Source organism: Nannobrachium achirus (genome assembly GCF_963921795.1).
Source record: "Nannobrachium achirus genome assembly, chromosome: 12".
NCBI classification, from domain to species: Eukaryota; Metazoa; Chordata; class Actinopteri; order Myctophiformes; family Myctophidae; genus Nannobrachium; species Nannobrachium achirus.
Window position 1 is genome coordinate 35,260,080 of NC_137832.1, and position 22,317 is coordinate 35,282,396.

Consider the following 22,317-nt stretch of genomic DNA (forward strand, 5'->3'; position numbering starts at 1 on the left):
CATTTATCTCCCCCATGCAGGAAGTCTCTTGAAACAGACTGTTGGCTCACAATTTACAAACGCTTCCACCATGCAGTCTGCGCAAAGACCTTTCAATTGGTCAAATACCTTTCCATTCTGAAAAGCAGATATGACAGCTTCCTGTGCGCTGCTTTCAGGGGGTGTACTTACTCTGTATGTAGCATTCGAAGATTGTGGAATAGTTGTCTGGCATGAGAGACTACCAGGAAGGTGGTTAGTGTGGATGATGATGATGATGATGATGGCATGATAATGTTAAATATACAAGATAATCTATGCCTGGTGTCCCCTACAGCAGTGATACTCAATCTCAGGCCCGCGGGCCGGAACTTCCGGCCTGTGGCACAATTTTCACTGGCCCACCAATCAATCAATAAATAAATAAATATTAAACTATTTTTTCTAAGACAGAATCTAATCTTATCAGAACGAGAATATTATCTTATCTTTAGCCTAATTATATTACTATTACATGAATAATCATCCAGGAAGGGGAAACTGTGTGCACTCATTCAGAACAGCAGCAAAGATGAACCGGCACTTTAACCCAAAACGGATGGATGCTTTCGCTTTCATTTTACCATCTCATGCAAAAATTCTACTGGCCTCCGGCCCTTTGCAATTTTTGTGGCCCACAGGTCCCACTATTTGAGTATCCCTGCCCTACAGTATGCATGTTTTACTGTATGGTAAGAATGTAAGGAATAGGCTAGGCTACATAATATTTGAATGTGTTGTTGCCAAATAGATATTTTAAGTGGGGAAATCATAAATGTGCCCATTTGAAAAGACCTAAACTTCTAGTTAAGACAACAAAGTGTTAATAATCTCTGTATTGGGATCAGCAATCCTCCTAATACCAAAGGCTAGTACTTTGGAATGTGCTGTTAGCGTTAATCAACAGCTACCCGGTGTTATGAGATCATTTGGTTCAGGTTCACCTCTGAATACTATTATGTAAAGACTGAAACATATGTATAACATCTGTTAAATATGATGCTTTTAGACATTGTTGCAAAGATACATTGAAAATGAGTATGTCAAATGAAGGATCTCCAGCAATAAAGAAAGAGGTATAGGTCAAAGTAAAATAACTTCTTTTAGGTCGGAAAATACGTTAATTTAAGGTTTTTATGTGATTTCAATGGGAATGACATAGAACAACATCTGTTTAAATAGTTGTTCTACATTATAGACACCAATGAAACATCACAGTAGTATAGGATATGCATAGTGTTGTTATGACACAATGTAAGGGGAGTAGTGGGTTTAAACATGTCCCTGCCTTTGTGTGTTTCATTTTGTTCTAGTAGGAAACAAAATAAAAATCTTACGAGAAAATCTAAATACCAAGGACTTTCCTTTTGATGCGATGACAAGAGAATAATAAAAAGAACTGCAGCGTCAGCAGTTTTGTTGTGAGTTTTACTGTCAAGGTGCAGATAGCTTTAGTTTATGATATACTTTCAATTGACTTGCAGTTCTTGCTATAGTCTTGATGACAATCTGTAGTCTATGTAGTTCTATAGGGTACTTTTGAAAAAGTAAAAAAACAACATTAATGGGAAAAAAGGTTTAATGTTTTTTAGTTGTGAGGACATTTGAGTCGCCTACACGTGGTGGCTTGTCTGGGGTCAGAGGCAGCTTTTGTATTGAACAATGCCAAGGACACTAGCACAGGTCAGCGTTTATATGCACACAGACATCTATAATAGATGTTTATAACCTAGGAGTAAGAACCTTAAGCACCTTAAGTGCTATAGACAAAATTCAAAACATTGTCCTTAATTGATTATTCCTTTTTGTTTATTTTCCTTGAACCAAGAACAAACACATTTTTACTCTTATGTACGTGCTCATAAAAAGATACAACAATAAAGAACATCATGAACTTTAAACTTGAACTAATGTCCTCAACATTGTCTAAGATAAAAGAATATACTCTTGATGCAACTCTTTGCTTGCAAGATAGAGAGCTTACTTGCAATTTACAGGTCTCTAGTTTCTAACCTACAATACATGTAGCATTGCAATTGATGCTCCATGTAATTGAGTTGGATTTCTGTCATGAAAACTGTATAAATCAGTGGTATGCCAGCCAGGGGACCTTAAAGAATAAATATACCTAAAGTGACACACCTTGAATTAACCTACTGATGGTTGGAAGTTTCAACAACCTGTAGAGGCCAGTGCAACATTAGTTTACTGCCAGGGTTGAAGCAATACTGTAGCTACACACACACACACGCACGCACGCACGCACGCACGCACGCACGCACGCACGCACGCACGCACGCACGCACGCACGCACGCACACACACACACACACACACACACACACACACACACACACACACACACACGCGCGCGCGCGCGTGCGCGCACGCACGAAACGCACGAACATTTTATGTGCGCTGCAGTGGCGGGGGTCCTCCACTAGGGGCATCCATGCTGGAGCACCAGGAGTCGGTGGTCCCCGGGAATTCCCCGTGAACAGCCCCGTTTGGGTGGTCATTTGGTCATTTTTGCACTTTTTGGCGGCGGCGGAAGGGGGTCCCTGGGGGTCCCTGGAGCTCCGGGGGTCCCTGGTGGGGTGGAGGTTGTGGATTGGCAGGCAAGGAGTGTGTGTGCAAAGTTTGGCATGGATTGGGGCAACAGTGGCGGAGATATGAGTTGGGGAAAAGTGTGACGTGACGGACAGACTGACGGACAGACTGACAGACAGCCGGTGGAGGTTTTGGTAGTAACTGCGACCTGACGGTCGCAACTAACCATAGGCGTATTGATTTCCGTGTAGCTGCTTAGCTCTATGTCGTGCTGCTTAAAAAACTAAACATGATTAACTAGCATCAAGACTAAGAATACATACATAAAGGATTATTGAGTTTGACAGATTTGGATTGACCACAATAGATGCTGAACATACCAGTAAGACTCCCTAATCGGGAGATAAGCGACCGTAGGTCTCGCTAGAAGAGGGCCATGTGAGAAATGAGGGGTGGGGTCTCCGCGTTGCCTTGGCGGACGAATAGGTACCGGCCCCGGCTCTCCCGGACGCTCCTAGGCCGAGTTAGGGCATTTTATGTGAGCTGCAGTGGAGGGGGTCCTCCACTGGGGGCGCCACCACTTTTGCATCCGTTCTGGAGTAGCAGGAGTGGGTGGTCCCCGGGAATTCCCCGTGAGCAGCCCCGTGGGGGTGGTCATTTGGTCATTTTTGCACATTTGGTATTTTTTTTTACACCTGGGGGTCCCCCAGGGACCTGGGGGTCCCTGGAACTCCGGGGGTCCTTGGAGGTTGTAGTTTGGCAGGTAAGGAGTGTGTGTGCAAAATCTGGCATGGATCGGGGCAACGGTTGCGGAGATATGAGCAGGGCAAAAGTGTGACGTCTGACGTGTGACGGACGGACTGACTGACTGACGCACGGACACCTGGTGGAGCTTTCTGTAGTAAGTGCGACCTACGGTCGCAATCAAGAATTGTAGTGGTAAATGAAATTAAGCGAGAGATTATAATGCCATACAGTAAGGTACCCTTTAACAAGCTTCACTGTATTCTCTTGTCTAGCGACTCTAGTCTACCCCGCCTTGGGATTTTTACACACTCCCACTAGGTCACGCATGAGACAACTCATCAATTGTATTTGCTACAGTATATTTATGATTCTCTAAACCGTCCCGCTCTTAGAGGGCTTCCTATTTATGATGAGAACACTGTGAAGAGAGCTTGTGCTTCTGTGAGAGAATTGACAGACATGGATTTAAATGCAAATAAGTTAAAGAAATTAATCATGGAAAGATTCAGGAGAGAAAATGGAGATGAATATCAACCTTTACTTTTAAGCACCAGAGAACCTAAAAGGGAATTTAAGGTATGTATCCCTAGATTAAATGTATTAATGAGGGGGGGAACTCAGTTACTCATGTCAATAATGTGGGCTATTTAGTAGACTATTTAGTAGGGCTATTTAGTAGACTAATAAATAACAATTAAGTAACACAGCTTCACATACGACTCCTGGATACCTCTAGTGTAGAATACTGTGCATGCTATACATTCCAGATGTCTGGTTTAAGATCAAAACAGAGGTTACAGACCTGGTTGTGATTTTAAATTCTGATGAAGATTTTCATTTAAATTTTAACAAGGTCACAAGAATAGCCATTCTTCATCTCAGGAACCTAGCCAAAATTAGACCTTTTTTAAACCAGCAATATACAGAAGTGCTAATACACAAGTTGGTTTACTATTTTATCGAAGAAATCTATGTGAAAATTACAGTAATTCAGAATGCTGCGGCAAGAATTTGAACTAAGGCAAGAAGCGATCGTAATACTCCAGCTTTGGCATTGACTTTGATTTGAGCTTAAAGCTCTTTTATTTGTCACACACTCCCTTTCATTTTCTGTTCCAGACAAAACACTTAGTAGTCGGGACCCACAGGCCAAAAAGCTCAAGGAATAGGGTTGAACCTGTGATGTCGTACTTTTTATTTCTGTTTTATATATTAGTTTGGTCAAAGTTTGACTGATGACTCATCACTTTTCACAGTTTTGGGGGTCCATTTTTAGCCCAAAGAATGTTTTTCATGCAAAACAAATGCTTACAATGGATTCAGAATCATGAAGAACCCCTAGTTTGACCACTCACATGCTACTTAAAGTATTTTTTATTTATTTATCTTTTATATTGTTATTTTCCTGTATAGTGGAGTCAATGGGACAGTGAATATACAAATGGCCATAACCTTTTTTCACGATGTTTCCGGCAGAGCAGGCCTCTCATTCTGTGGACCTTAATGACCAAACTAATAGATAATCACAGGTCCTCTCACATTTTTGTGACTGGGTCCCCGGCTATAGATCTTAATTTTAGATGTTCCCAAAGCATTTGACAAAATCACGGGTGAGACAACCTTCTGCTGCTATGCTCCTAATTTAGGGAATACTCTGTTGTTTTGAAGAAATTAAAAACCAATTCATTTTAATCTGTCATGAAAATAAATCCATGTTATGTCCAAAGCTCTTTACATTTACCTTCTCAAAGATTTCACTTTTAAAGTCAGCTGTAATTTTTTGTTTTGTAATTGCTATTTATTAATGATAAACTTTATGTATTATTTGCGACCGTATGTCACAGTTTAGTATGCGAACGGTCACAGCTTGTCCGTATGTATCTCTGTCTGTCTGTCAAGCCTGACACTGTGGTTCTATGGGTTTGTCGCTCTGACGTCATGCTTTGACGTCACTGTGACATCAGGGGAACCACTCTTAACAGAATGGGTTTTCCGCTCTTACATCATGCTCTAGCTTCACTGTGATGTCACACTAACAGAATCCCTTTTATGCCCATATATGGAGTTCCCTGATGTCATCAATATTAAGCACATATCTAACAGGACTTATGGGAATGCCCATTGCCCATATATGGAGGCCACATTGGCCACATACCACACTAACGGCTGGTTCTACAGACAGGGATCTCCATGTATTGGCATAAAAGGGTATGATGTCAGATGTCATAGACATCATAGGACTTTCACATAACGAATAACTGAGTAAGCATGTTTGGGCTCTCACAACATATCTCCATATAGAGTACATGGATCTCCATAATGCGTACCAGGGGTCTCCATATTGGGTAACTGGTCCGATATACATCACTGGCCAGATGGCCAAGAATTGGCGCTTGCATGTCGCCCTGAGGCGTCTTACTAGTTATTATTATTATTATTATATTAGGGTGACAGTTGTTTCAGTTCATGAATTCTCATTGTGTCTGTTTTGGTTGCAGTTGCCAAACACATCGCTTCTACTGGCTGCTGGTGCTGCTGGTATTGGAGGGGCCTTTCAGTATGGTTATAACGTTTCGATCATCAATGCACCCACTCAGGTAATGGCTCTGTTTGGCTGTCAATCACTGTATTATATTGTATCTTATATAGGCCTCTATGTTGTTTATATTTAGGAATAACCAATGGGAGGCACCGATGGCCAAGTGGTTAAGGCACATACCACACATACCCACCCACCCACTCTTGTCATTTTATACACAGACCCCTCCCAAATGTATGTACATTCCCCTGAAAATATGTAGTGGTAGTGTTGCAACTCTGAAATAATTCATTTAGGATTTCTCAAATGATATACCATAAGATACTGTTACACGTTGATATTTTTCCTTACCCCAGTCTGTGCAGAATTTCATCAACCACACCTGGCAGGAACGTTATGAGACTACCATCTCAGAGCACGCTCTCACACTACTGTGGTCTACTATTGTATCTATATTCACATTAGGAGGGTTTACTGGAACAAGTATTGGTGGAGTATTGTCCATTAAGTATGGGAGGTATGGTATTTAATGGTTTATACATTGTAATTTTTTACCAATTTGTGCCTTTGAAATAAAGCTTTATTCTTCCTTTGTATATGATCTCTGTTGCAGAAAGGGAACAATGCTGGGCAATAATTTGTTGGCTTTACTCGCTGCACTTCTATTTGCTGTGAGCTACACCACAGGATCATTTGAATTAATCATAATTGGACGTTTTCTCGCAGGCGTAAATGCAGGTGAATATTTCAGAAATACTCTCTTACAGCAAGGCTTATTCCTGTCTTTATACTCTAAATGACACCTATAGTATATCTCTTTATGTCAGATAAACTAGATAACTATATTTCTCAAGGACGATGATAAAATACCAAACACTTGAGAGATTAAATATTGTTTTTAAAACCTTTCCCTTTGGCAGGAATTGGTGTATGTGTTCAGCCTCTTTATTTGGGGGAAATAGCACCAACAGCTCAACGTGGTGCCATGGCAATGGGTACCTCCATTTTCATCACCGGTGGCATCTTGACTGGTCAAGTAATGGGTCTCAAGTGAGAACTGAAATTGTTTGTTTTTAGACTGGAACGTTATATAGCTGTATGTTTGTTTTCAAGCATTCACCTTACTTTTGAGATATTATTCATGTGAATTTACAGGGAGCTACTGGGTAATGAGGAACACTGGTCCCTTCTGCTCTCCACAACTTGTATCCCTGCATTGCTGCAGCTTGTGATCTTGCCCTGGTTCCCAGAGAGCCCACGCTACCTATTGATTGACAAGGGGGATGATGTTGGATGTAGAAAAGGTAATGCGGCAGCATCAAAGCTGCTTCTTGTACTACAGTGACGTTTAAATATCAATTACCTGATTTTAAAATATATACACAAATATTGATTTAATGTTGACAGATTAAAGTCCAGCAATGCACTGCAAATCTTGATTTCACATGATGCACATGACTGCATGGTTGAATAGGCAACGAGCGCCTTGTAATATCTCAGATAGTCAAAGACAGAAACATGAATTGTGGAGAATGGATACATGTTCAAGCATATACAGTACCATGATAATGTGTAAGAAGTTGTCTTTGAGCAGACAATAAAACATACTGTGGAGCCTACTCAGGTTTATCTGTCAGGTGAATATGTCATGTGCGCAGAACAAATGGAATACAGTATGACTGTGTCATGCACGCAATGTGATTATTCACATGTCTTGTGTTTCCCGACTGTAGCCCTGAAGCAATTGCACGGGGCAGGCAACTTTGATAGGGAGATGGAGGATATGGAGAGAGAGAGGATTGCTGCACTAGGGGTCAAAGCCAAGAAACCATGGGAGCTGTTCAGTGACCGCACTCTGCGTTGGCAGCTTGTCACCATCATCCTGATCAACGCTGCACAGCAGCTCAATGGCATCAATGCTGTATGTCCAGTTGTCCTCTAAAACTCTGCTTTGTCACAATAATTATTCTAATACAGATTGGTTATACCAACAATGTCAGCAAAAGACAAAAATAAGCATTTATATACTGGTATTCGAATGCCAGAAAAGTCGACCTCTTTCAAAGTCGACCCCAAACTCGTTTCCCAACGGGTCTGAGGCCTTAGCTAGATGCAGAATAGACAAAAATCAAATATTTGCTTCTGGGGGTCCCTGGAACAAAATATTTTGTGATGGGGGTCCGTAGCCAAATACATATCATTCTGGGGGTCCTTCACATGACAAAGTTTGAGAAACACTGATGGCCACATACGTTTTTTTCAGAAAATTGTTATGATTTAGAAGACATTTGTAGAATGTGCCTATCAGTGGTTAAGGATCCCCAAAATGTATTTTTGGCCGTGGACCCCCATCTCAAAATAGTTTGTTCCACGGATGGACCCCTATTGCTAACCTTTTTGTTCCGGGGACCCCCAGAAGCACAGATTAGATTTTAGTCAAATCTGTGGCTAATTTTAGCCACAGCCCCGTTGGGAAAAGAGTCTGGGTCGACTTTGAAAGAGGTCGACTTATCTGGCTACCCTGGTATTCGATATCCAGATGTCTAAAATCATAATGTATTTTCTTTGTACAACACATGAAGTATATTATTTTTATTTTGTGTTTGTGTCTCTACTTTTCTGCAGATTTATTTCTATGCAGATTATGTGTTCAAACAATCTGGCATTCCAGATGAAAGAATACCATACGCAACAGTGGGCACCGGTGCCTGTGAATGCATCACTGCTTTAACTTGTGTAAGTATGTGATACTGTTTCCAACTATTTTATTCCATATTGGTTCCATGTGCTCAACATACTGTGTAACAGTGTTGTGTGTCATACATTGCAAGCATATTTATTGTGCTTCCCTTTATTATGCTTTCTTCTAATCCTGGGGTCACATGATGTGTTTTCTTAGGGTATGCTCATTGAGCGTTTGGGAAGGAAGGTGCTCATCTTGGGAGGGTATACTCTCATGAGTATCTGCTGCATTTTATTCACTGTGAGCCTCACCTTTCAGGTAATTTAGCTTAAAATGAATTCTAAACTGTAGCCTACACAGGAAGCACATGATACAAGATACTACCCTTCAATGTTATCAGTTAAAAAAGGACCCCAATTTAAATAAGCCCAAAAGCTTTCTTGAGGTGTCTATCCTTTTAGTTGTCCTTGTACCAGTGCGATGAACTGTACTGTCACAAAACTGTACTTTTTCCTATGCAAACTTCTTCTAATACAGTTTTCAATCAATCAATCAATTCTTCTTTTTCTTTTTACTATGCTGTTATAATGAAATATAATAGCCTTTTAACCATACCCATGTCAAGTTAAAATAATTCTTTCCTGTGTTTCCCTGCAGGAATCCAGCCCAATTGTACCTTACATAAGTATGGCGTGTGTTTTTGCTTTTATCCTAAGTTTTGGTTTAGGACCAGGTAAGAAATCTTTATTTTTCACAGTGTTCTTGAAATTCTGTTAACAGCAGATATTTAGCTAATACTTCTTATGTTGTTCCCTTTGCCCTGAAGGTGGCGTGACTAACATCTTGAACACAGAATTATTCACACAGACCACGCGCCCTGCTGCATACATGATTGCAGGTTCTGTCAACTGGTTCAGCTTCTTCTTCATAGGCATGATCTTCCCATTTATTGTGGTAGGTGCCTATTATGCCACAATTTTCATAATGGCACAGTTAGTATATCTTTATTGTGACCGTAGGTCACATTTAGTATGAAAACCTGCAGATCATGTCCGTCTCATGTCACGCTCCATACATGGCCAAGATCCCTGATGTCATCATAATTAATTTAAGCCCATATCTTGGAATGCCCATATATGGTCTGTGTGTCAGTCAGCCTCATGTCACGCTCCATATATGGCCAAGATCCCTGATGTCATCAATATTAAGCCCATATCTGGGAATGCCCATATATGGACATATTGTGTCAGTCTCTGTTGTTTAAGCGCGACCTTGCCCTTAGGGCGTCTTACTGGTCTTCTATTGTTGGGTTGCTACTACTTGGTACAACTCAAAAGTTAAAGGAGGCTACCACAAATCAGGGCTTGAAAGTTGAACTGTTTGATGAAGCTCATTTAAGATAGTAATGTGTTCTATCTCCACAGACTGGACTGCAGCAGTACTGTTTCCTGGTTTTCTTGTTCATTTGCCTGTTTGTGGGAATCTACATATTCTTTGTTGTTCCTGAAACCAAGAACAAGACTTTCCTACAAATCCACAATGAATTCCAAAAGAAAGACAGGAATACTATGATTATACACAATTATGTAGAGATGAACCAAGGACAGCTCAGTTGACAAGCTCTGTATGAAATACAACTCATTGAGCCTGTCATTAACACATATTACAAAGTAAGCAAATGTAATGCTTGTGATGAAGAATAATCTGCTGCCTCAATTATCAGGTGCTCAATAGTCTCACAGTCTGAATCACAAGTCATCCTGTCAGGATTTTGCCCATGGTTGGTCAATTCATGCCTGTCAGGCTTTTTTGTTTGTTTTTTGTTAACCACTTTTCAATAGTTGTGCCCCAGACATAGATCTTTTTTTTGACTGGCTACAGTGAGACTAGGTGAACACCACCTACATACAGTATTCAGTGTAAACACTATATCTTTTGTGTTTACTTTAATAATTAATATTTGACTTGATACTGTAAGTATTTTCCTATTGAAAAGGGGCATGGTTCTGTTAAATCTAACAAGCAGCCTTCATGACACTTGCAGAGTGCATTCATGCTCCCTGTACGATGAACCCTAACAGTGTTCATATGACCTTTCTTCTAGTCTAGAACCATCCTGAGGCCAAAGTGTGAACTTGTATATCTCATAATGTAACAGGCAGATTGCAGGATGAAACCTATAATGTTGGTGACCACGCATGGCCTTTCCATTAGTGCTAATAGGCTAAAATGTTCATTTGTTTTCTTAAAGGCACTTTTTTAACTTTTTAATTGTGTTTTTTATTTTGTTTCAAGAACATTTTCTTTGTTGGTTAGTGCTTTCATTTTATTTATTTATTTTCTTTTTTCCCCCTTTTTTTGTATCACTAGTGACAAAGCAGGATTGGTTCAAACCATGGTCTAGTTGGATTTACAGTACTTATTATGTTGGTTTTGATTTGTTTCTAAATTGATTTATTTTCCTCCCATAAATTACATTTTGTGATTGCTGGTCGGCAACCAGTGGGCTTTCTCAGAGCTTCTCTGAGATGTAGTGAATGAACACTCATGCTACTGGGCTTACTTTGGGGTATCGTCAGATTGACCTGACCTCAATGACCTCTGTGTGAGAACTGGAGTATCCCTGCACTGGGTACAACCTGACTCTGCCACTGTAGCAGTTTCTGAGGACATTGTTGATCTCAGTAAGGGCTAATGCTAGTGATACAGAACACTATTTATCACCAGCTAATGCACAGAAGTATCTTGCTGTCTATCTTGTATGTTACAAGAGCAAAAACAACAACAACACTAGACTGGTTTAAAACTGAAAGGAAATTTAGCTTGCCTTCCTGCTGCAGATCACACTGGGTGCGTTTATATGCACATTCAGAATGGCATTCAGAATGAACTTATTCTGAATAGAGCTTCATTCCCAAACGTTTACATGGGACCTGAATACAAGTATCCCTCATTCCACTGTCGTTTACATGACCAAAGGATTCATTCGGAATAGAACTTTGGGCATGCGCAAAGTAGGCCTACTTCAGGTCGGAGAAGGGGGGGGCAGTTCAGACAGCAGTTCATTCCGAATGGAGCGTTTATATGACAGATGTATCCCGATTGAAACAGCATAAACCACCTCTTCAGACCAGAATGAAAATTCATTCGGGTCAGACTGGAATGGCCATTCCTAAACGTTTATATGAGCATTTCTATTCTGAATGAGCAGTCATTCCGAATATAAGTGGAATACATCTGTGCATATAAACGCACCCATTGTCTCTCATACAATATACCGCCAGTACCAAAATGATGCAGTTGATGAGGATATAAGCCAGTTTACAGGTCCTTCCAACTGTGGTACCCCGATACATTTCCTCCTCATTGTCTGCACATCCAATTACTGAAACTCTGTCACATATTCTGAATGGCTGCTATGTATACTGTATAAGCCAGAGAATACATTGGGCATGACAGGATTGTTGATCTATCTATTAGTTAAGTACATAAGTTCATACGTTTCATCATCTGTCAAAATGTATAAGCCCTCTTGTATTTGAACTTCCATATTCAAAATGTGCAATAATTAAAATGATCTTAGATACTACACCAGCTAATACACCAGATGTTGTTGTTGATGAGGACATTAGAGAAGTGATTATTTTGGAAGTGGGTTGTACATTCGACCACAGCATGGGAGAGGCATTCCTTAAGGTACACTGAAGTACCAATGTCTTAAGGATGCTATTATACAGCTTGGTTACAAATGTAAACGGCTTGTGTTCATATTTGGAAGCTTCTGTAATGTCCATACATTTGTCGTGAGAGGCCTGCAGATTGCAGGAATACCCAAGCAGAGAGCTAAAGCATTGACTAAATTCTGTTCAGTGTCTGTGATAATTGGCAGTTGCGAGTTGCCACATATGGAGGAGACAATGCTAACTGTATCCGTGATCGATCTGTATCTCGAAACACTTATTGATGAGTTTCCCAAGTTTGAGCATCTACTATTGTTTGTGTTCAATAATGTCTTGTTAAATATGAACGCAAATAAAGATGTTAAATGTGTATGTTTATATGTAATTGTTATAAATTCATCTATAAAGAATATACATTTCTTTTTTTTTACCTTTGACCATTCTTTATTGCCTGTGAGCAAAAAAAAAACACCAGTATCAGAGATGTTGTGCCAGGACATGTTAATGTCTAGCTGCCTATTTATAAGGTAAAGGTAAGGCTCGTGCAAAAACACACTTGCCCCCATTTCTTCGGCGACTGGTTGCCCCCAGCGGTTCTTGTATTCCTGTCTTTGTTTTACTAAGGTTAAGGTTAGGTTTAGGCATTTTAAATTATATTATTATTATATTATATTTTTGAAACAATATAATATTATTGATATCATTATAGAAATGTATCAAAAGATTCCCCAAGTCTCTTACTTTACTATTCTGATGAATGATCTGATGAATGAGAAGAATACGGGAGATATGGTCATGGGAGAAAGACTGTAGCCTCTGTACCCAGGCAAGTAAAACAAAAACATCTGTTTGTCCTTTGGCAGGCATAAAGGGGTCATGTCAGACCACCAAGTCCATAATCAGTTTCAGTTCTATAATTTCTGATTGGTCCGATTTAAGATGTTACAATTGCTCCTTGTTGGAATTGCCTCTGGTAACACAATTGGCTGTTTGTGAAAATCAGCAAACCAATGCATGCCTCTTCTCCTTGGACAACCATGGGGACGGATGGGGGCAACAGACAGACAGAGACTGATCTGCCTGATGGAGCAGAATGCAACAAAAACAATTGTCCCCCCTAATCAGTCCCCATACCCTAGGTGGGGTTGGAAAGGGCCTTTGTATGTGGAGTTATCATGTTCTCCCCATGCCCATGGTAGGTACCCTCACAAAAAACATGCAGAAATCCTGGTCTCTATACTGCCACCCGCCTGATGGGAAAGTATAACTGGTTGGAATAACGTGTTCCTTCCACGTGCTACGTCCTACCGGGGAAACTCCCCCCTGTCAGGTGATAAGAAGCGGCATGTTCACTCCTCATGCATTGAAAGAAGCATGAGCTCAGTTCGGGGCTCTCCGCTCTCCCCATGTTGGCAGAGGGAGAGGAGCACCCAGGATTACAGTTTAGGGCAATTGACACTGGCTGAAAAATGGGTCACAAAATCGTGGGATAAAAATAAATAAAAAATGTTGTCCCTATTAGGCACACCTTTTTTTATCTGTTAGCGGCAGCTGTGGATTAAGACTCGCGGTCCGGGCCCATAATTCCATCTTCTGATGACCCCCTCCCCCGATCTACGTTTGCTTTCTTTTTAGTCTATTTGCATTTGTGCATGTAAAAATGTCTATATAAAATAAAAAAGTTCAACAATATTTTCTTCTTTATAACACACACACACACACACACACACACACACACGCACGCACACGCGCGCACACGCGCGCACACACACACGCGCACACGCGCACACACACACACACACACACACACACACACACACACACACACACACACACACACACACACACACACACACACACACATAGCCAGGCAGACTGCAGTGCCGAGCATGAACGTGATGATCTTCTCCGTGTTCTATTTGTCTAGCCTGGATTGATTAAGCCCCGCCTACTCAAAATGGCGATGTAGGGAAAGTTCCATGCTCGTTTGTTGACATGCTGGCGTTCACCTAAATCCAAATTTATGTTTATTGTGTGAATTAAAACTTAACAAACATGTCAAGGATCATCGTTAAAAATCTTCCCAATGGGGTAAGCAATGTATCCAGATAATATTGGCTGGCTGTTCCACGAAATAGAGGCATACTATGGGGCATGTAGAAGAAAGATATGTGGCAAATTTACTCTGTTACAACTGCAGATCCAGTGGGCATTGGGCACCAGCACCACCACTGAAAAGAATACATGTATGCTTTGGAAAATGGTTGGATATAATCATGTAGCCATCGATCACACGACGGTCTTCTGTCATATATTATATGGATGGCAGACATTGGCAGTCATGATCAGGGCTAGATATCATGTTATTTGAACATGCACGGTGCCTTGGATTAAGACTATTGTATGTTATCCAGTCTGACTTTTACTGTAGTGTCTATGCAAATGTCAAAATCGCTGAAATATACATCTATGAGTCTTATCGTTTATCATTACATACCCTTCTCTCTATTTGCAATGGAGAGTGTCATGACCCGAACAGAGAGAGACCATGATTGATCAATGCATCTGAGTCTCTGCTGAATCTATTAATTTCTATCAGTTTTCAGTAGGCAAACATCTTGCAATAAATCTCTGAAAATGTGATCTGTCCCATCATGTAGATGAAGGAGGATAGATTCCGGGGGATGTTTGCTGCCTTTGGAACTTTGACGGACTGCACTCTGAAGTTTACAAAGGATGGCAAGTTCAGAAAGTTCGGTTTTGTAGGATTTAAAACCGAAGAGGATGCAACTAATGCCTTAAAACATTTCAACAAGAGTTTTGTTGATACATCCCGTGTGACGGTAAGCTAGATGATTAAAAACATATTGGTTCCATACCCTCAATTTCAGCCCTGTCTTGACACATCAAGTTTGCTAACCTCCCATCTTTTTCTCAAGGTGGAGATGTGTAAATCCTTTGGAGACCCCACTAAAGCAAAAGCCTGGAGCAAGCACACACAGAGCACAGGCCCAGGTACACCTGCTGGTAAAGAAGCCAATGAAAAGGTACTGTACAGCAACTTGAAATAAAACATTTTTATTTAATACACTGTATATGTCAATAGTGTGTACCTATTTCTTGCTTATGTATCCTATATTAAAATTGCCTAATGGAGTTCGCACATACTGTAGATGATGGCCCCTGGTGTCAGATGTGTATATATTTAGCAACTTATTAACTATGGCAATTATGACAACTAAATTTTACATTTTGTATTGTATTGCAATTTTAAATAAAATACATGTTCTGCTACCCTCAGAAAAATAAACAAAAAAAGGAAACCACAAGTGTTTTGGGCAAAGTAAGTCAATCTACACGCACGCACGCACGCGCACACACACACACACACACACACACACACACACACACACACACACACACACACACACACACACACACACACACACACACACACACACTCACGCACGCGCACAGATGGACCTTCAGAACACTGAGGATACACATAGATATGATTGTACTGTATGTTAAGCAAGATATTTTAACTTATTCTATGTGATGTTTAATCTTGTTTGTCAGCTGGAAGAGGATGACACTTTCAAGGAGTTTGTGTCAGTTTATCAGAATCGAAGTCAGGTACCCACCTGGGCAAACGATGTTCTGCAACAATCGGCTGCCCCTGAAGCTGCCCCTGGGGCTGCAAAGGAAAAACTACAAAAGGAGAAAAAGAAAACTGCTACTGATGATTACCTCAACTTTGATTCTGAGGAATCTGAATCTGAAGAAGAGGATGGTGAAGATCAGGGTGGGTATTTCCTGTCCCTCACAAGAGAGAGGGTTATTTTTACAAGTTTACAATTAGGAATACATCGCATTCAGATGTGCTGTGAGCTACAACTAAGTTTAACTCAGGGTTGAGGTTAAAAATGACCAAAACAAAGGTCAAATCTTTCATAATTGACATCCTAAAAATGTAATGGCCTTATATAGAAAAACAATAAAACAAATGTGTTTATAAAGATCTTCTAAATCATTTGTTGTTGCTTTCAGAAACCACCAAAGAAGCACTGAAATCTGATGTGTCTGATATGGATTACCTGCGCTCCAAAATGGTCCAGACACAAGACACCATGGAACATAGTGGCGAAGAGGATGATGCTGAAGAAAATGAAGATGATAACAAAGATGATGTACAACACCCTGTGCCTCAGGCAGACAGTGCCTATGAGAGTGGTGAAAAAGACAACACCTCAAAGACTAAGACATCTGTATCACCCCTGGATAAGAAGCAGGGCAAAGCCACCAAAACTGCAAAACAGGAGGTAATTGCTTAGATATCCTTTCCCCCTCTACATGCATTAAACAAACTATATTTCCATACATTGCTGTTGTCTTGACAAGGACACCCAAGAATGGATGGAAGTTAACTTCTGCATGAATTTTAGGCTGAATTCATCAACTTAAGTTAAGGTTAGGCATTGTTTGTAGGGTTACGTTTGAGGATGGGTTTGCTGAGGTTATGGTTAGGGTAATGTGTGGTGAGGGCATTCTGGTGGGATGTCCTTGTCCGTCCTTTCTAGGGTGGCCATCAAGTGTCAATCCTATGTTTTTGTTTTTGCTGGCTAACACTGCTACTGCCTTCCCTAGACTGAACCTACCACAGACTTCACAGTAAAACTAAGAGGAGCCCCTTTCACTGTTAAAGAGGTGAGTGAGTAAGGAGATATACTGTATTTAAGAGGTGAGCAGAATGGAGAGAAGAGATTTGATTCATAACTATTACCTAAATCAAGAAATGATTTTAGTTTTGTTCTTAATGTGTGATGTCAACAGCCACAAGTACGAGAGTTCATGACCCCTCTGAAGCCTGCTGCTATCAGAATTGGGAGGAACGAAAGTGGCAATAGAACAGGTGTGACAGTGACTATTCATAATCATACGTTATGTTCCTGATAATTTCTCTTATTTTTCTTTTCAATGTATGGCTTGTGTGGATAATTGTCCGATTTTGTAACGTATGTTTTAGGTTATATATATGTGGACCTGCACTCTGAGGAAGAGGTGGAAAAGGCACTGAAGAAGAACAAAGATTACATGGGTGAGTAAACATACGTTCTACTCTTTTGTGTTTGTTTACGTGTTGATAGTAAATCCGGAGCAGATTTTGATGTCCTTGTATGGCCTCCTCTGTGTACTTTCAGGGGGGCGCTACATTGAGGTGTTCCGGGTGAATATGCAGGGTAAGAGTTGGAGGGACAAGAAGCAGAAGGAGATAGACAGGGACTTCACCAGGAAGCTGAAGGACGACGAAGAAGAGGAAGATGTTTCAGAGTCAGGACGAATCTTCGTGAGAAACCTTCCCTACACCTGCACTGAGGAAGACATTAAAGACTTGTTCACTAAACATGGTGTGTTAAAACACATACAAGTACATACATACACATACTTGTATGCACACACATAGATGCAAATGCAAACAAATCAGTCACTACAACGGTCATTATTCCGCATTCTATGCAGGTCCGCTGTCTGATGTGCTGTTCCCCATCGACAACCTAACCAAGAAGTCTAAAGGTTTCGCCTTTGTAACATACATGATTCCAGAGAATGCTGTAGCAGCTCTCGCTCAGCTGGATGGCCACATTTTCCAGGTACTATCAAACTCTATTTGAGATGTGGTTTATCCTTTAACACATCTGGTGCCAACCCCGAGTTTCCCGAGTTTGTATTGATACCAACGCTGTGCCAACCCCGAGTTTCCCGAGTTTGGGCCGTTTTTGAAAAAAAAAAAAAAGAAAAAATCAAAAAAAAGAATTTTTTCAAAAAAAAAAATTGGACCTCCAGAAATGTATTAGGCATGATCGCGATCGCGAAATTGCATGTTTAACCCCCATACCAACCCATTCTTTCAAACATGGCAGCCATGTTTGTTTACATCTGAAGAAAACATAATGGCCCATAAATCATGAATGCCTGAACGGATTTCCAAGCGGATTTTTTTGTTTGAAAGCTGTGAACAGCATCTACACACGTGGTGCATCATCTATGCATGGGCTTGCACTTTTTACACAATTGCACAATTACATGGAAGTCTATGGTAACCATGGCAACGCGAGACATTGAAGAGAAAAAATCATTGCAACATAAGTGTTAAATTAAGTAGCTATAATGTTTGAAATTAGATTGAGTTAATTACTGGGCTCAGATTTTGGCTTTCTGCGAAAAAGAATTGTGACCTTTGTTTCTGCCATGCTTTTAGGGCAGGATGCTTCATCTGCTTCCCTCCACCGTGAAGAAGGAAAAAACGGAATCAGATTCTGGTGGCCCTGGGTCTTCGTCTTATAAACGACAGAAAGACGCTAAAAATAAAGCTGCGAGTTCCAGGTACTGCAGCGATTGTCAACCTAATGGGCTGTGGCCCACTAGTTGGCCGTGAGGATATGAGTAAAAAAAATGTAAAAACAATAAGATTTGAATGATAATATAACATTAGTATTAAAAGAAGATTAATGTAAAAAGATAGTCATGGTATGTGTGGTGTGACTTTACCATCTAGCTCCCACAACTGGAACGCTCTGTTTCTTGGCACGAGTGCGGTTGCAGATGCCATTGCTGAGAAATACAACACAACCAAAAGCCAAGTTCTAGACCATGTGAGTTGTGTTCTTTTTGCATTTGTCTCTCTAATTACACATGCCCATGACCCATATTTGCACCCCAATATATGTGCCCCTGTCTATACTTGCATACACCCTTAGTACTTTAGATATAATTTAGTCTCAGATGTATTCTATAAGTTACTTCATGACTGTGTGGTCTTGTCATCCCTTTCTGTAGGAATCAAAGGGTAGCGTTGCAGTGAGGATGGCTCTAGGGGAGACCCAGATTGTCCAGGAGACTCGTCAGTTCCTTCTGGACAATAACGTGTCTCTGGATTCCTTCAGCCAGGTATGTCGCAAACTTGCAGTATCCATATTGTTTTTTTTCTTTTTGGTTTTTCTTTTTTACTATACGCTCTGTGTGTGCTTCGTTGTAAACAGGCAGCATCAGCCAGGAGTACATCTGTGATGTTGGTGAAAAACCTTCCAGCGGGTGTGACTGTGTCAGAGCTAGAGGAGCTGTTCTCACCTCATGGTTCTTTGGGTCGAGTGCTGCTGCCGCCCTCAGGGCTCACTGCCATTATAGAATTCCTGGAGCCAACTGAAGCAAAACGTGCCTTCACTAGGCTAGCCTACAGCAAGGTTTGTACTGCCCTTTATACAATAACACAGTACATTCAATGGATTGAGGAGAGAGACCATGCAGTCTCATGTTAATTACTCTCATCTCCATTTTAGTTCCATCACATCCCACTATATTTGGAGTGGGCCCCTGTAGGGGTGTTTACAGCAGCTAGACCAGAACCAGGTAAATGATGCTATAGCTCAAATGGGCCCACATTCTCAATTGCTTGTTTTTTTTTAAGATACAAAATGGGTCATTTGAATAATCATATCTTTCAGATCTGTCTGGCTCTAAAGACACCTCAGTACCAGAGGAGGAGGAAGAAGAGGAGGAGGAAGAGGAGGAGTCTACTCCAGGTTCCACACTCTTTGTTAAGAATCTTAATTTCTGCACAACAGAGGAGAAACTACAAGAGGTCAGTTGTAATGGGACCCTGAATTACATGGAATAAAAGACTGATGAACAGTTCAATATAAGTGATAGATGTTTTGTTTTTTACAGACATTCTCCAAATGTGGCAAGGTGAAGATGTGCACTATCTCTAAAAAGAAAGATAAAGCAGGTACTCAAATCCATCATTTGAAAGTGTATATGTTTTTTGTTAGGCTTTCAAAAGTGTGATTGCCAAAAATAGCAAATCTTAAATGGGTCATGTCATCAAAAAAAGAAAACGTTTCCTGACCTCAATTACACCCCAAAAAAATGAAAATTCAACATTCAGTGGTGTTTCTGTAATCTGTAGTTTTTTGAATAATTAGGCTCAGAGGAAAAGTTCATTTTCCTCTGGACGTACGCATCATCATCCAGGGGAGGATGCGGTTGTAGGGGAGGGTGTATCACCTTTGATGTTTCCAATGTTTCCAATGTACCATGTACCATTTCAGTTTGTATCATTATTTGTGAGATTGTAGATCACGCTATTTTCATGCACGACACTGGCACACAACTAAGTATAAATCAGGCTTAAGAAAACTGTGTGAAAATCATAAAGTACGTAATCCAAATGCAATAAATAACCATCTTGTGCTATTCTCTATTCTAGGAAAGTGGTTGTCCATGGGCTACGGTTTTGTCCAGTATCAGAAAGCGGAGACAGCACAGAAAGCCATGAGGCTGCTACAAGTAATGCCCATTAATACTATTGTATAAAAACAATATAGCCCCTCCCCAAAATCATACGTTGCTTCCCCTCACACTTTATTGAACACTGTTCCTAATGACACTGACCTTCCTAAACAAGCCATTGACCTATGACTTATATTCTCTCCTTCAATGTCTCTACAGCGTTGTAATGTGGATGACCACCAGTTAGAGCTGAAGATTTCTGAGAAAGCCACAAGGTATGATGCACTTTGAGATGGAACATAGTGCCATGTCTAGATGACACAGTAATCCTAAAAATAAGATATAGTTTAGCTACAATTTGTTAAGATAACAGTTAACAAGTTACTTTGAAAGTGTCACCCCTTGTGATTAAACAGCAGAACTATACTAGCTAAAATGTACGAAATTATTTACAACAATAGAAAAACACCTGCACGATTGACCGACTATTATAGGTTTTAACTTAGGTTCCTTAGAGTTGGTGCTGGCACATATTTGATAATGGGTCAAATATAAGGGGCAGGGGCTGAAAGTTATTGTTACTTATTAAATCACCTTTCCTTATATTCAGGTCTGCTGACGTGTCCCACAAGAAGAAGCAGGATGTCAAGAAGCAGACAGGATCTAAGATACTTGTGCGCAATGTTCCATTCCAAACTACTGTCAAGGAAATCCGAGAGCTCTTCTGGTAACACACGCACAAACAGATTGTTGTCTTATTGTTTGGCATCCCACTCTCAAGGTTGTTAATTAGGTAAACTAGAAAATTATGTAAAATGAGTTATGATGGTTGAAGGCTGGAATGTCCCAACCCATGACTTACATTTGTGCAAGTTTGGAGACAATTGCACTACTGTTGTGCTGTGAGAAGCCGAAAGAATTGCAGGTTCTAATAGTAAAATGACTGCAATGATGGGTCACAAAAGATTTTATTTCACCCATATTACCTGTAACATGATGTGACAAATATAGCTGTGAGTAATACATTTACTCCTTGCCTGCAGTACATTTGGAGAGCTGAAGACAGTCCGTCTCCCTAAGAAAGCAGCTGGATCAGGGAATCATCGGGGCTTTGGCTTTGTTGACTTCCTTACCAAACAGGATGCCAAGGTGTGTTTGCAAATGTGCATATTTTCTTTTCTGGTAATGTGAGCCATCATATTAATTTAAGGGAGAGATTACCCGTATGCTGTAGGTGATAGGGCAGTAATTCTATAGCTTTCCGATGTTAACATGCACTTTTGTGGTCTTTTATAGAAAGCATTTGCTGCACTCTGCCACAGCACCCATTTATACGGGAGACGCTTGGTGTTAGAATGGGCTGACACTGAAGAGACGGTCGAGAAGTTGAGACAAAAAACTGCTGAACATTTTCATCATGGTAACACCAACCTCAGCCACTACAACACAAGTTTATGCATGTTGCATCACAACAAATTCTCTAACACGTTTACTTTTTCCTTTCCCCTCAGTGGTTCCCAAAAAACGTAAACAGGCAGAGGTCTTGGGAGGAATAATGGAGGCGATGGAAACTACAGAAGCTGAGGAAGATTGAAATCCCTTGTTCATTGCCATGATCTTCAGACAACCTGAGAGAACAGAACTGACAAAATATGCGCCTCAGATGGCGTGGAGGACCAAGTAGAAAATGTACAATCACAAAAAGAAATTCAACCACCTCTGGATGCCCCTATAATTTCCAGATTGTGTCATGGGATTGTGCTTCAGAGAGAGAACATTGGACTATTGTAATAAATGCTATATATAAATTTG

The 22,317-nt window shown here is 40.5% G+C and overlaps 2 protein-coding genes across 2 annotated transcripts; both read left to right on the forward strand.

The window, feature by feature from the left end:
* Positions 1-1,680: 1,680 nt before the first annotated feature.
* On the forward strand, positions 1,681-10,152 carry slc2a11b (solute carrier family 2 member 11b; the record flags this gene model as incomplete). Its single annotated transcript, XM_080738602.1, has 12 exons — positions 1,681-1,701; positions 5,813-5,911; positions 6,210-6,370; positions 6,467-6,591; positions 6,774-6,903; positions 7,009-7,157; positions 7,587-7,774; positions 8,479-8,589; positions 8,753-8,854; positions 9,194-9,269; positions 9,363-9,490; positions 9,961-10,152. The coding sequence occupies 12 exons, from the start codon at positions 1,681-1,683 to the stop codon at positions 10,150-10,152; spliced, it is 1,482 nt and encodes a 493-aa protein (XP_080594728.1).
* A 4,022-nt stretch (positions 10,153-14,174) lies between these two features.
* rbm19 (RNA binding motif protein 19) lies at positions 14,175-22,299 on the forward strand. The gene is made up of 24 exons (XM_080739094.1): positions 14,175-14,307; positions 14,877-15,059; positions 15,156-15,263; positions 15,518-15,559; positions 15,796-16,021; positions 16,267-16,538; positions 16,864-16,923; positions 17,050-17,128; positions 17,243-17,314; positions 17,418-17,624; positions 17,737-17,867; positions 18,476-18,600; positions 18,773-18,869; positions 19,054-19,164; positions 19,257-19,457; positions 19,554-19,623; positions 19,719-19,855; positions 19,942-20,002; positions 20,483-20,562; positions 20,725-20,780; positions 21,116-21,232; positions 21,549-21,654; positions 21,802-21,925; positions 22,017-22,299. Exons 1-24 carry the CDS (start codon positions 14,272-14,274, stop codon positions 22,097-22,099), a joined length of 2,784 nt encoding a protein of 927 aa, XP_080595220.1. The 5' UTR covers positions 14,175-14,271; the 3' UTR covers positions 22,100-22,299.
* The last annotated feature ends 18 nt before the right edge of the window (positions 22,300-22,317 follow it).